At 48.1% G+C, this 14,287-nt stretch overlaps 1 protein-coding gene across 13 annotated transcripts in view; it reads left to right on the top strand.

The window, feature by feature from the left end:
* Positions 1 to 287: 287 nt before the first annotated feature.
* Cacna1d (calcium voltage-gated channel subunit alpha1 D) overlaps positions 288 to 14,287 on the top strand; it is a 301,017-nt gene continuing 287,017 nt past the window's right edge. For 11 of the 13 annotated variants that reach the window (XM_060390786.1, XM_060390779.1, XM_060390778.1 and 8 more), the window contains exons 1-3: positions 289 to 863; positions 2,782 to 3,091; positions 6,699 to 6,804. In XM_060390786.1, the coding sequence (XP_060246769.1) occupies positions 797 to 863; positions 2,782 to 3,091; positions 6,699 to 6,804 (483 nt within the window). In that variant the 5' untranslated portion in view covers positions 289 to 796. Of the gene's footprint in view, positions 864 to 2,781; positions 3,092 to 6,698; positions 6,805 to 14,287 lie in introns of all 13 variants that reach the window. The other 2 variants (XM_060390783.1, XM_060390781.1) reach the window with 2 other exon arrangements.

Raw genomic sequence — 14,287 nt, 5'->3', positions numbered from 1 at the left:
TCGGGGAACGCGGCGGCGCCGAGGGGGTTAACCCGGGTCGGCCGCGCCAGGCCGGGGGCGGCGGCGGCGGCGCGGAGCCCGGGGGCGCGTGGGCCGCGGGCCGGCAGCCGGGGCGCGGCGGGGCTGGGGGCAGGCCCGGGCGCGCGGGGGAGGGCGGGGGACGGCGGCGGGCGCGCAGCGTCGCCAGGGCGAAGCCGGCGTGCGGCGCGGCGCGGCGCGGCGCGGCGCGGCGGGCGCGGAGCGGGCGGGCGGGCGGGCGGGCGCCTCCGTCCCCGGATGTGAGCTCCGGCTGCCCGCGGTCCCGAGCCAGCGGCGGCGGCGGCGGGGCACCGGGCACCGCGGCGGGCGGACGGGCGGCATGGGGGGCGCGCCGAGCGGCCCGGGCGGCCGGGCGGGCACCACCGCGGCGTCCCTCCGCTAGAGGAGGGGACCAAGCCAATTCTCCTTTGCAGAAAAAAAAAAAAAAAAAAAAAAAAAAAGAAAGAAAAAAAAAAGAAAAAAAATTTTTTACATGTATATATTACCAAGATAATATATACATCTGATTTTATTTTTTACAAAAAGTTTATTTTGCTCCAGTTTTCAAAAAAGAAGGAGCGTGGGTGGCAGGCGGTTTTTATAAATTCCCCTTATTTTTTATTATTTGTCTCCGTCCTTCCCCACCCCCTGCTGAAGCGAAAATAAGGGCAGGGACCGCGGCTCCTACCTATCGGTAACCCCCTTTACCGGTTCCTTCCCCTCCCTAACGTTGAGCATAGTGCCCTGCACACAGTAGGCGCTCAATAAATGTTCCTGGATGATGATGATGATGATGATGAAAAAAATGCAGCATCAACGGCAGCAGCAAGAGGACCACGCGAACGGTGAGCAACCAAAGCCCGGGCACCCGCTGCCAAACCTCATCCTATCATGGTCCTCCTCTTTCCAGCGCCCCCCCCCCCCATCTCCGATGCGCTGGGTGGGTTGAGGGGGTTGGAGATGATGCTTCTGGCTTGGTGTCATCTACATAGAAAGGGGTGACGCGCGCCAGCCACTCCGTTCTCCCCTTCAGGCCCTGAATGTCAGAGTTAATTCTGCATTTGTTGGGGTGGGGGCGGCCATTGGTTGTGTGGAGTACTGGGCAGCCAAGGGGCACAAGTGAGGTGATTCGGGTTCAGTGTCCTCGGGCTCAACTTTCCTCTTTCATCGCCCCCAGTGATGGAAGAGGGGGTGTTAAGTCTTCAGCCTGAGCCCCCTCTCCAGCCTCTTCTCTCGTTCCCCTCCTCCCTCCACCCCTGGTTGACTAAGAAGAAGATCTCTAGTAGCATCAGAACAATTCTAGGATTGCTTCACTTTTACACCTTGGGTCGCTGGGTAAAGCGCACACCCATCCTCTCCTGGGAGAAGCCCCAGGTCTGGGGATCGGGTGGTGGGGGGGCAGGGTCGGGTGGAGCGCGTCTTCCCGCTCCCAGCGCCTCCTGTGCACACGTCGGTAACCTAGCAATGCCCGGAGAGTCGCTGCCGCTGTGGGGCTGGCTCTGCAACTCAGCCCTGGCCACGGCACCACGTGCAGTTTCCACACCAGCGTGGCCAGAGCTCGAGAGGCTGGGGCTTGTTTTTGGCCAGGCTCTCTCTTTGGAGGTCGTTGGCATCTTCCAGCCCTGTGAGCGCTTCTCAAAGGAAAAGCTTGGCAAGACTAGTCCCTGAGCTCAGATTGTGCGCTGCCTGCCTGCTTTGCTTCTGTCTCTGGCTTGCAGGGCAGGAGACCTATGCTTGCTTTGACTCTTTACTTAGTGATAATTGGTTTTGCAAACGCCCATCCCTCCAACCTCTCTGCCACCGCTCTCACTTTGACATCTGCTTCAGCAGAGGCCACGGTGGCCCAATGTGGGCACCTGTGAGATCTTCCAAGGAATGGCCAGACCCACAGTGAGGGGAGCTTCACACATGGAGAGGCCCCTTGGGTGTTTTGCCTTGTGTGGACCTGGATTCTACTCTACACTGAGCTAATTTTTGCATAGGCCTTGAGGTTCCCTGGCATAATGCATCCTGCTTCTTAGGTGTAGGGGTGCAGGCTGGCTGGATGTTGGCTGGCTGTTGCTGCTGCAATTTAAAATGCAAAGAAGCCCTAAAGATGTTTTTCTGTTTTCGGAAGCTTGTGGAGGAAATGAGTCCCAAGCATCATGAATTTTCATTTGCAGGAAGTGTTAGTGCATAATCTCAGTATTTGTTATGGGGCTTTTGGTATTGCCTGGTGCCAGTGAAGACTTTTTTCCATGTAGAAAAAAAAATGCATTTGTGGCTGTGGAAAGCTGAGGAACACCCTAAAAGTGGTTAAGACTATTGAATTATTGGCAGTGTGTGAGTGAGTGGTGTGTATGTGTGTGTTTGTGTGTTAGCGGTAGCTAATTTTAGAGAGAGGCAGTTGTGCTTCTCTGTTAAGCCATGAGAGATACATGTGTTTTCAAAGTCAGAGAAGACACAGGATAAATGTAAGAATAGCCTCCGTTTGTCAGAAGAGGTGCAGGAAGACATTCCCCCTGGAGACACAAATGGATGAGTATTAATGTGTTGGGTGTGGTGCAGCGATGACCCTGCGTGAGTGACACTTGGCTCTGGGGACTTCCCTTGCCCTGCCTGGCCAAGCCCAGCTACCTGTGAAAAATAGGACACGAGGTTCAAAACGGAAGCACAGTAATGATTCCTTTTTATTATTGATGAGAGACACCTTTGCTTTTTAAAAATATAGTATAGGTTGAATTATATTTTGTTCTAAATAATCTCTTCTCTCCTTCTCCTCAGAGGTAAACTATGCAAGAGGCACCAGACTCCCTATTTCTGGTGAAGGACCAACTTCTCAGCAGAACAGCTCCAAGCAAACTGTCCTGTCTTGGCAAGCTGCAATCGATGCTGCTAGACAGGCCAAGGCCGCCCAGACCATGAGCACCTCCGCACCCCCACCTGTAGGATCTCTCTCCCAAAGAAAACGGCAGCAATACGCCAAGAGCAAAAAACAGGGTAACTTGTCCAACAGCCGACCTGCCCGTGCCCTCTTCTGCTTATCGCTCAATAACCCCATCCGAAGAGCCTGCATTAGTGTAGTGGAATGGAAGTATCCTTTTCCTGTGGGAAGCCCTTCTCATTTACCGTCTGCGCTTCGAAAGGTCTGCTTTCTGCAGCGACACTTCCCAGGGCCTCAGCAGTCTGGAATGTGAGCAATAGAAGAAGCTGTAGGCAAGGGGTTCCTCTCATGGGCTGCGGCTTCCTATCTCCTCAGCGTGCAGAGGGTGGCTCTGTGGGTATATTTAGCCTTGACGAGTATGTGCGTGCGTGCGTGCGTGCGTGTGCTTAGTGCTGGGGGAAGGGAGTCAAGACTGAAATTTCGAAGGTGTAGGGAGTTAAAATATGGAAGTGACCTTTGGTCATAGGATACTGGATAGTTTTAAAGGTGTTATTGTTAGTGGGGTAGTTGTATGCATTTAACTTGTTGACAATTTGGAACACTAATTTAAAAAAAAAAAGATGGAGACTATCTTCAGTCTGTACTGGAAGTGACCTTCAGTGGAATTTTCTGGTTCCAATGACTAAAATTTGCCTCTGCAGCCATGGTGAATGCTATGGTTGCTTCTGGCTCTTCTATTTGGCCATCCTAATTGATCAGATAGCTGCAAGAATGAACATTTGCTTCATAGGGAGGAGTTACTTTTGTTATTATTATTATTTTTTATTATTGGCTGATCAATGCTCTGACTTCCTGGAATTCCCTTTTGATGGGCTAAAAAAAAAAAAAAAGTTGCATAGCCACACGTGTACAGAAGCAAGCCATGCAGGAGAGGCTGAAGCCCTCCACGCCTGGGAGTGGCAAAGCAGCGCTTCTGGGGAGGCAGGGCAGGTGCTGCACAGAATGTATATACCCAGCTATACCCCTGGACTAATGACACTTCGGGTGTCTCTGTATTTTTAAAACTGAACTCTGATTTCTCCCAGGATGGCTGCCATGCCCCAGATCTTGGAAAACAATGTTGCTTCTACCTGCCTATTCCCTTCCCCAGCTCTGGGGGCCAGGCTCCAGTGACTGCCACCCCCTAGAAAAGTTGACTGAAGCCTTCTCTCGAGCCCAAGCTTTCATATGCTTCTTCGGTGTGGGTGAAATGAAGCATTTTCATTTCCCAGAAGGGTGTTTGGGGCCAACAGGCCCTCTGAGTATTTCCCGGCAGCAGACAGGGGTGTGTGCAGAGAGCTTTCCTGACCAGGCTCAGGGAAGGGAGAAGCCATGTTATAAGATTGCTGGGTGACAGTTAGAAAGTGGGGCTGAAGACCCTTAAAAACCTGATTCTCCACACAGCCTCAGCCTGCATGAGCTCACGTATCTTAGCTCACGTATTTTGTCTGCTTGTGGACAGGAGTTAAAATGAAGCAACTGCTTAGAAAGGTTTTTGGAGAGAGCAGCTGAGTGCCAGGGCAGGATTTGAAGGTTTTCACGTGCTTTTTCTTTTTAGCACAGATGTCTCTCCTCTCCAGTGAGAGGAGTCTCTCACATGCTTGGGGCTGTGTGTGTGCATTTTCTCTTTAAATTCTCTAGTCTAAGGACAGAACTCTCATATAGGCCAAGAGGGGGCTGCTGCTAGGGTGTGCTTCGATGGTCTTACTGGAGTCTAGAGGCAGCAGCTGCACTTCCTGAAAACACGTCTTTTTCCCCTGAGGTTGGTATGAGGTAATTCAGAATAAGCAGAGACCTCTCGGCGGGGTCATTCCTTTTATGTGGAATGAGGTGCTGTTTCTCTTAGTGCATAGTGGTTTGTACATGAAAGTTCATGTATAGTCACTGGACTCCAGCATCTCACCACTAGCTCCCTTTCTTGAGTTGCCAGATGCAAGTATGTGTATATGGATTGAGGAGACATATTGCCAGCGAAGGATGCGATGCATGTGTGGGACAATTTCTATAGCAGGTAGATAGGAAATGACGCCCTCTATTTCAAGGAACATCCTCCTTCAGCAGCTCAGTCAGGCCAGGTAACCCTGGGAGAGGCCAGTCTGCTTTTATAGGCTGGCGAGAGGGTGGTGGCCAGATGTTCTTATGAGAAGCAGCTGTTGGCTCAAACCCTCCCATTTCTTGTAGTGGTAAGATAGCATCCTCGCCTGTCTGTCCACAGAAACTGAGCACTGCCAAGAAGGAAACACTGCAAAGTCTTAACACTGTTCAGCGTTTTTGAGCAGTGTTAACTGTTCTCAGATCTGCAGCTTTATTGTTTAGGTATTTATTGAGAAACAGGAAGAAAGACAGTGTGGGGTAGAGTAAGCCCGAGGTGTTTTTATGGGAAATGACTTCAGGGCTGCTGATGTAAAGTGTCAGAAGGAGCCTGCTAAGGGAGGAAAAAAAAATTCTGAAGTCTTCCTGAAGTCAGATCCCTGGGTAAAAGATTTTATAACTGAGTTGAGAAATCAATATGATTAAAGCTAACTGGCTTAAAAATAAACCCATCAAAGTTAGTAAGAGGATAATGCTATTCCTGTCCTCATTCCAGTGAGTTACCCAAGCTCTTCAAAGGGTCAGGCTTTATAGAACCCAAAGTATCCATCTCCAGAGAGGCAAGCCATAGTTGTTTCTTTCGTCACTTTGGGGGCTCCCAGAAGGCCATCGACAGGCGACTGTTCCTGTCTGTCAATCTTTAGCACCTAGAGGAATTTAGTAACTGCTGCTGCCTTGCCTCTTGTGGGCGAGTGTTATATATAAGCACTGTTGAAATTCAAACCCGGGAATTGCAGACTAGGTCAGTGTTCAACAACCTGCTGTTTAGAAAAGGCTGAAAAACAGGCATTTGGGCAGAAGTCAGACTTGGTGTTGCTGGTTTTGACAGCACCTCTTCCTAACTTAATGTTTCAGCAAGTATCTGTTGAAGGCTCATCTCAAAGTTACTCTTCCGGACAGCCCTCCGAGATTTTAAATGGATAGAACCTGTTTTGAAAGTGTCTGGTGCTGATTTCTTGTGGCTTTTAAATTTAATTTGTTTATAAATTGAACACAGAAACAGCACATTATGAAGTGAGTGCAGCCCAACTAATCTGAAACAGTTACAGCTATTGATTATTCTGGTAGAGATGGCTGAGGAAGGAGCTGGCAGCCTGATTATCACAGCATCTGAGGTGCTGGGACATGTCACACAGGGTTACAGGGAGGGTGACAGTGGCGCCCTGGCTTTGCCTGGACTGCTCTCCATCAGGAGTTTAGCCAGCCTCTGAGAAAACAGCTCTAACATGGTGGCAAGGATCCATGGGAGAGGTCTATGCCGTTGATGGTTGATGGTTACCTTTCTGTGTCGATGACAGCTGATTTTAGTAAGAGTCTTGTCACTTTTTAAGCTACAGAAAGTACAGACCTGTGCTTCATACAGTGACCTACCTGGATGCTCATTACTTCCAGGTTTTAATACCAAAAGAATGAGTGTAACGTGAGCCTTGCCATAGAGAAGAAGGCTGAGGAGAGGTCACAGGCTAGGACAACCTGCTGTGAGGGGACCAGAGAAAGTTACTTCTGCTGAAAACCCAGTAGCCATCATAGCCACAGAAGGCTGTGTGTGTGTTCAGGGGGATGGGTGATAGGTGGTGGGTGGGTGATTTTTATTTTAAAAGCAGCTCAGGTGTGAAATACTTGAGAGTGTGATAAAAAGGGAGAGCCACTGTTTACATAACACATGTGCCTTAACAAAAACTTTCAGACCATTTGACATATTTATATTATTGGCTATTTTTGCCAATTGTGTGGCCTTAGCTATTTACATCCCATTCCCTGAAGATGATTCTAATTCAACAAATCATAACTTGGTAAGTGTCTTAGAGTTCCTGCTTTGTGTTGGCATATGGTAATCTTCTGCCTTTGTGCATAAGGTGGCAGCCGGCTTTGTGGATGGCGGAGTTTGCAACTATGTATGCTGTGTTTCATAGAGCTTTGTAACAGTGGGGTTATGTTGTTGCTACTATTTTTTGTTTTATTTTATTTTAAGATATGACTTGAATTCTTAGATTTATGCTAAATGAAAGTGTTCAAAGTCATGAGTCTTATATAAATAGAGATGGAACTTTCATGGAAGAAATTTGTAGAAGGGTTTTAAAATATTTTTTTCTCTCTAGGCTTTTGGTATATAATATTAGCTTTTTTTTGTTTAATCCAGTGTTATTTAGTGGATACTGTGCTTAATTTCCCTGGTAAATAAGAATCACGATGGATTTTGTACGTGAGGTACTAATTTTTATAGGTGTAGACCGAAACAAGTCTAATTGTCTAGGGCACAGTGTAGTATTAATCAGTACAACCATGGAGTTTACACCCCTCAGCCTCCAAAAATGCCCCAAGTAGAGCTTAGAGCGCATCCGTGGCTAAATGCTCCAGGGCGCCGTCGTATGCTTTATTGCCCTCTTAAACATTTATAGTGTGCATGAGCTGAGAAAAATCTCTGGGAAGTTGTGCAGCTAAAAAGCAGATTTCCTTTTGTTTAACTCAGCTAGTCACTGAAAGTAATTGGTTATGGATTCTTTAAACAGTTTTTTTTTTTTTTTTTTTGGGTGGAAGACTTTTTAATATCATGGAACTAGTGTTTCATGGAACCTCCTTTGGGAAGAGTGGATAGAGTTTTTAAAAAGAAAGACACTGGAAAACTTTGGACTGGAATTTGGGTCTCCCCCCATTCAGCTGCCACTGGGGTGTGTTGGGTGGCATGTGTCACACCCTTTCCACATTGCCATTCAGCCCCACCCCCCACAGTTAAGGAGACTGGCTAACATCACCAGGATTATTTAGAAACGTCTGACATTCTGTTGTCTTTCTTCTGTGGTGCAGAAGCCCTGTCAGTCTGTTTTGGCCTTGTAGCACCCTTGCAAGGGCTAATTCTTTACCCCCTAAGCCATGCAGGACGGTAGATGGAGGAGGGAGCCGGAGCTGGGGAGCAAGGAGCTGGGTCCCTCATGTTCTCTTCTTTGAGTTGGTTCTGCTTGCCTTGGCGTTTTGTGTGGAAGCCCTGCGTTTTTAACCAAGCAGAGGCTGCAAAGGCTAATGCTCTACGCACTAGGCTCTCCCTAGTCACTCAGAGTTTGGCTGGCAGCCCGAGGTGAAGCTATGCTTTTATGAATCTGGCTTTCATGGTTTATGTTCAGGATTTCTTGTGACATTTTAAATGCTGTGTGTATTTCAGGTATAACATGATGTCTGTTTGTATTTGGGTTTTTTGCAGTTTGCTTTCTAAAGAATTAAAAATTTTGGCTGTTACTCATGAAAACTATGGTCTAATAGGAGTTCAACACACACACACACACACACACACACACACACACACACACACACAAACATACACACACACACGGCCTCTGCTGTGAGAGATTACCTGTGGGACATAGAACGTTTTAAATGGCCTTTGGTTCAGTTGTAGACTTTTGATTACCGTTTTTAAAGTAGAATTGGAAGTGTTGGAAAGCCTCCATCCATGGGGATGGGTCATTGTAGTCTAGGCCACAGATGGTGTTAGCCTTGTTACCAAATTTAACGTCATGATTGGTGACCCAGTTTGTTGCTTTTTGTAGCTCAAGAGAAATGATTAAACAAACGTAGAAAATAGATACCTTTCAGAATAGCAGATTAATTTAGATCAATGGAATAATTAATGTAGCTGAATACATAAGCCAATTAATATTCTGCCTTTTTTTTCCCTTCTGAGGAAATTCAGGACACTAATGGAAGCGTGGTCAGGCCGTTTGGAAGTCTCAGCTGAGAAGTGAGGAAACACAATATGGAGGAAACAGCTAGCCCTCCCTTCTTCCCCTGTTGCCCTTCCTAGTGGGTCCTTTTGGGTAGTTCTGAAGTACTAAGTTTGTTCTGGGGGTAGGTGGGTCATGTACTAACTTGGTCAGTCTTTCTACAAACTATATATATAAATAAATAAATATATGTATGTATATATATAAATGTGTGAATATATATACATACACACACACACACACACACACGTGGGATGGTTCACTAAGCATCCCCAACTCAGGGCATTAAAGTCTTGCTTTCTCTTGGACGGTCACATGGAGATGTGACTGACTTTAAACACTTCCTTTCATACTGAGGGAAGGGAGGATCTCCGTGGATTTACCCCTGGCTCTGAGCAAGGTCCCATGCCATGTCTGTCCTCCCACCAGGGAGTCAGGATGGATTTATTTTTATTATTTTTTTAATTTTTTATACATTTGACCCAATTTGTACCAAAGCGATTGCTCTATTTTTGGGATCGGTTTAGAGGCAGCTGAGCAAAGCTTATTTTTCATCTGTAGTAAATACCTTTCATTTAATGTGAATGACAAAGCAAAGGGCAGAAGCCAGCATGGGTTGCAAAGCTGGATGGATAGGGGCTCTGGCAATTTTTTTGGCCTGGGAGCCTGGTGAGATTGTGATGACAAGCCCTTAGACTGAGATGCAGGGCTAGCTTACAGCTGATGCCTCTGCCCGTTTCAGGCCATTTGTAGTGAAATGAATGCTTTTGTTGGTAAGACACGTGCCCATCCCCCCAGGCTCCGGTCTGTGTCTGGTCTGTGTTGTGTGTAAACACATGCAGCTCTGGGGACTTGGGAGAGTACCTTGGTGGCAGCGAGTTTTCCCAGAGTTAGGGCGTTATTATTATTTTTAAGTATGAACGCTAGATCTCTGTGCAGCTTTCACTTGTGGACTTACGGGGCTGAGTGGAGGCTGAAGCCATGGAAACGAACGGTGCAGCTCCCTGGGTTCCCACAGTCACACCCCTCCCAGCAGCAGCGTTTCCTCGGTTCCACATCCCTGCTCTACATCACTTCTTTCCTCTTCTTGCTGGCACCAAGGAGAGACACTCTTTGGCATCAGGTGTCAGAATGGGGATGATTGCAAGTTGCCATTTCCCTGGGGTGGACGCACTCTACTCCATCCGTGTCTGGCCTTCGGTTTCCCTGAAGCAAACTGGTGTGGTTGAACAGTGGACGGTCAGGGCAACTGTTCCTGGTCCTCTCCCCAAACCGGCTGCCTCTCACTGCTCTACCATACTCAAACTGTCTGAAAGGCGGATCCCTGTGGACCCGTTCTGAGTACCCTTGCTGTCTGCCCCTAACGTCCGCTTGGAGCCATTGAGGGCAGAGCTTCTCCATGACTCAGCTTCTGTTTTCTCTGTTTAGCAAAGGACCTTACTCAGACCAGGTCTGATGAAATAAAATTTTAAGCTGGAGAAAAGTTTTACCAAGTCTTTGCCTTCATCTTGCTGAGGGGCATATGTTAGTATTTTTGTGGTGTTGATGTTTTTGCTCCTTTAAAGTCTTACTATCATTCCATTCCTCTTCATTCTTCCAACTATCAGATGATTTTCTGGAGCGCACCCAGGGCTTCTCTTGCTCCCATTGCCCACTGAAGAAAGGCCCGACACAGCGGCTTGGGGCTGCTTGGTTTAGCCTGGCCTTTCTTGTTCCATTCTCTGCTCCTCAGCTGTGCCTCTCCTCCAACTGTTCACCCAAAGCTCCCAAATGCACCTCTCTTTCACATGCCCATTGCCTATGTTTTTCTTGTACTGTTTTCTTCCCGTGAGATGACTCTATGTAGCTGCTTAATAAACTCAAACATAGGCCTCCTGTATGATACCTTTTCTGACCCGAATCTGAAGAGTTGAGGAATTCCTCTCGTGATCCTGAACATTTTGTTTTATTCAGTGACCAGCTTCCGGCTCCTTTCCCTGTGCTTGGCACAGCAGTACCTAGTTAGATGGTCAGTAAGACAACATTTAGGATGGCAAGTGAGCAGGTGTCTCAGGACAAGTGCCTCACCCTGTCCTTTTTCTGAGCCACGCTGAGGGGTTTCTTGGGAGACAGGTCTTCAGGAGCTCAGAGCTTGGGTTCGGAGACATTTAGAGCTCTGTTTCCATGGCTCCAAGTAGCTGAGAGGGGTGGCCCCCCCGGGGAGCTTTGCTGGAGTGTGGCCGCTTGTCGGTGGGACTGGTATAGCACAGTGGTCATGGCGCTGTGGGGTGAGGTGCCGTGATCGTGCCCTCCCTGGCGTCTCGTGGACTGCGTTAACTGGACAAGCCCACTGTATCTCCATATGGCTTAGCCTCTCCCCGCTTTGCAGAGTAGGGTGAGGTGGGATCCAGCAGCAGAAGCCACCTAGCCTGGTTGCCGGGCTTGGCAAGTAGGCTGGGTGTTAGTTCCACATTCGCCTGCCAGGGCTTTGGTCTGTTGTTCCCACTGGAGCTGTGCTTCTTTGTCCCTATGTCTAGTCCTTAGCTGTTCTTCCAGGGTAGCTCAAGCACTTCCTCCTCTGTCCAGCCTTCTCTGACCCTGGAGTACTCATTCCTTGTCTCCTACCCTTCTTGCCCAAGTACACACTTGCTTCCTCACTGGACTCTGCTTGGCAGGGTGCAGTTTCTCTACTTGCAGACACTGCCTTTTTTTCTACTTTGTTCAGTAGCTGTTATAGAAAGGAGCTTGTGTGCACTTCGGTATTGGGAGCACGCAGCTGGCCATTTGGTTGATTAGGTCCAATAGACCTTGGATGAAATCATAGTAGGAGTTCGTAGAGGCCAAGAATGTGGTCTGATTCGGTGCTGTAGCTTTGTAGACTTAGGTCTGCACCGGACACATAGTAGGCACACCAGGAAATGCATGTCAAATGACTGAGTAAATAAATGAGTGAGTACATGAGGACTCCATGTATGTCCTTATAGACCATTAGTTAATTTTCAACAATTGGCTAATGATTAATGTGCTGCTGACTTCTTGTCCAGTATTAATGAGATTACAGGAAACACCTGTCAGAGTTTGCCTGTGATTTCAGGATTGTGTCTCTGTTTCATGGCAAATTAAATCCTTCATATTTGAGCCCGGGCGAAGCATGGGAGTGCTCCCTGGTGATTTCTGAATCCCGCTGTAAGCTGGCTTCTCTGTTCAGTGATGTATGGACGGAGATTACACATGAATGATTTCTCTTGGGGGGAGTGTTACATTTCATGTGGGGATTGGTGGAGGGAGAGCCAGAGTAGATGGACTTATAAAATGCTACCTAAAACTGATTCCATCAACAAGGTGCGGAGTACTTCGTCTCTGTCATCGTCCAGCTTCATTTTGACAAAGGACAGATTGCCCAGCTTGATCTTCTATCGAACGGACCCAATTTCAGTTGAGCACCGATAGTTTTGCAGAAATAGCATCCAGCCTTAAAGGTCCAGAGTCCCAAAGTTCCTTACGAAGGATCCTAGCAGTGTCCTCATTAATTTGGCTTGTTATTTAAGAAGCAAATTGCACTGTTGCGTTAGACAGGAAATCTCCTAAGACTGCCTTAAAGTGAGAACATTTGGGTGTATTAGAGTGCTAGCCAGAACCCTTTGGGCTGTGCTCGCTGGGCTTAGCTGAGAGAAATGTCATGGATCTGTGTGCCTGCTGTTTTTTTTTTTTTTTTTTTTTTTTTTTTTTTTTTTTTTTTTTTTGTGGTGTCGGGGGATTTAACCATGCATTCTCAGGTATGGTAAGATGAATGCTCTACCACAGAGCCGCACCCGACTGCAGTTTATCAACTTGATGCAATGAAAAGTCCAGGGAGTGGAAGCTGCCTCGGATGGAGCTAGAGAGCAGGGCTTAGAGATGACAGGCAGTAGGATTTCCTTCTGCTCCGTGGGCTTCTGGGGCCAGTCTCTCTGATTCCTGGGGACCATCCTCACAGGCTGCCTCATCATTCTTCTTGGATCACTGCAGATTATTGCAGGGAAGATGTGCCTGCTGTGCATTCCCTTCTTGATTTCCGCTGAAGCTTAATATATTACAAATGACTGGGAGGAGGTAGAGACGCTTGAAGTAGGTTGGTGGGCAGGTCTACCTCCCCAGCATTTTCCTAATTTTCAATTGTTTTCAGAATGTGACAAGTACCTGATGCAGAGGAAACAATTTGCCCTGCGGTGAAGGCACATGCATCTTGTTAAATACTGGAGATGGAGGGAGAACCCCTAAGTAGCCTCCAACATCTCACCAAAGAAGGGTCCCAAAGAGTGGCACTGGCCATAGGGACGGTACCCACTGCTGCTGACTGAGTGCATGCGCTGTGACAGTGACCCTGGCCCAGCAGGGTCTGGAAGGCCACCCAGGAGGGCCTTTAGAATCCCACTTCTGCCTCCACTAGAAGTTGCAATGTGTGTTCTTCAGGTCCTGTTCTGTTCATGCGGTGGAGTCAGGAAAGTGGTAGAGGTTAGCTCGCCTTTTACATTCAGGAGGAATTGGCATTCTCCAGGCTGGGATTCTTGTGGGCAGTGAAGATGTAAGGATGTTTTGTTGGGCAAGTACAGTCGGGAAATAAATTGTGAGAACAGCTAAAGATGGGGATGAAAGAGGAACTGTGGGAGAGAATCAGTCAGCCTCGCGCCATGGTGCTGTGTGTGTGTGTGTGTGTGTGTATGTGACACAGAGAGAGAGAGAGAGGCAAGGGAGGGAGGTGCTATTTAATACAGGCCTTCCTTGCATGGTGAATAGAAAAGGGTCCTAGGCACTGCTCAGGTTGGAAAGAAAGGCCTTTCCCAGAACCTCAAAGCCGTTGTTTCTGTTTACTTTTTTGGAGACAGGCATGCTATGTAGTTTTAGGCTGGCCTCAAACTTAAAATTCGCCTGCCTCAACCTCACAAGTGCTGGGACAACCTAGTAGTTTCTGCTTACTTATTTATTTAGCGTGTGTGTGTGTGTGTGTGTGTGTGTGTGTGGCGGGGTGTATGGGTGCATGCATGTATGTACAAGTCTCTTTTGGGTGTTCTCTCTCTCTCTCCAGGGTCTTTCACTGAACCCAGAGCTCACTGGCTCTTGATCTGGCCTGGCTGGCCAACCGGTGTCCTCTAAGGAATCTGCCTGTCTCCACCCACCATTGCCAGCACTGGGATTGCAGACATATGCTATCAAGCCTGAGTTTTACATGGGGCTAGGGATTCAAAGTAAGGTTCTCATGCTTTTGGCAACCAAGCTACATCCCCAGACCCGCTACTGTGTTCTGACCCCCTGCTAGGTGAATGGTGACTTTAGAGGTCCAGAACATATGTTGAAATAGCTGAATGAGTGAACACAAGGGTCAGGCTAGAGGGAATCGTGAGGCTGATGGCGGGGAGGCAAGACTAGTGCAGACTGAAGGTGATGGAGGAGCAGGCACTGTGGGAAGCCAGCTAGACGAAGGAGTGTGGGGTACACAGGGCTGAGTGAGAGTTCACGCTCCTCTTTCCTATCCCCATAGACAGTCGGATCTGGAGAGCCTCCCGGTCTCAGTGCACGAAGAGTTCAGGGTAGTTTACAGAGA

This window comes from Meriones unguiculatus, chromosome 9 (assembly GCF_030254825.1).
Source record: "Meriones unguiculatus strain TT.TT164.6M chromosome 9, Bangor_MerUng_6.1, whole genome shotgun sequence".
Taxonomy (NCBI): domain Eukaryota; kingdom Metazoa; phylum Chordata; class Mammalia; order Rodentia; family Muridae; genus Meriones; species Meriones unguiculatus.
This window is presented reverse-complemented; position numbering and strand designations above follow the sequence as displayed.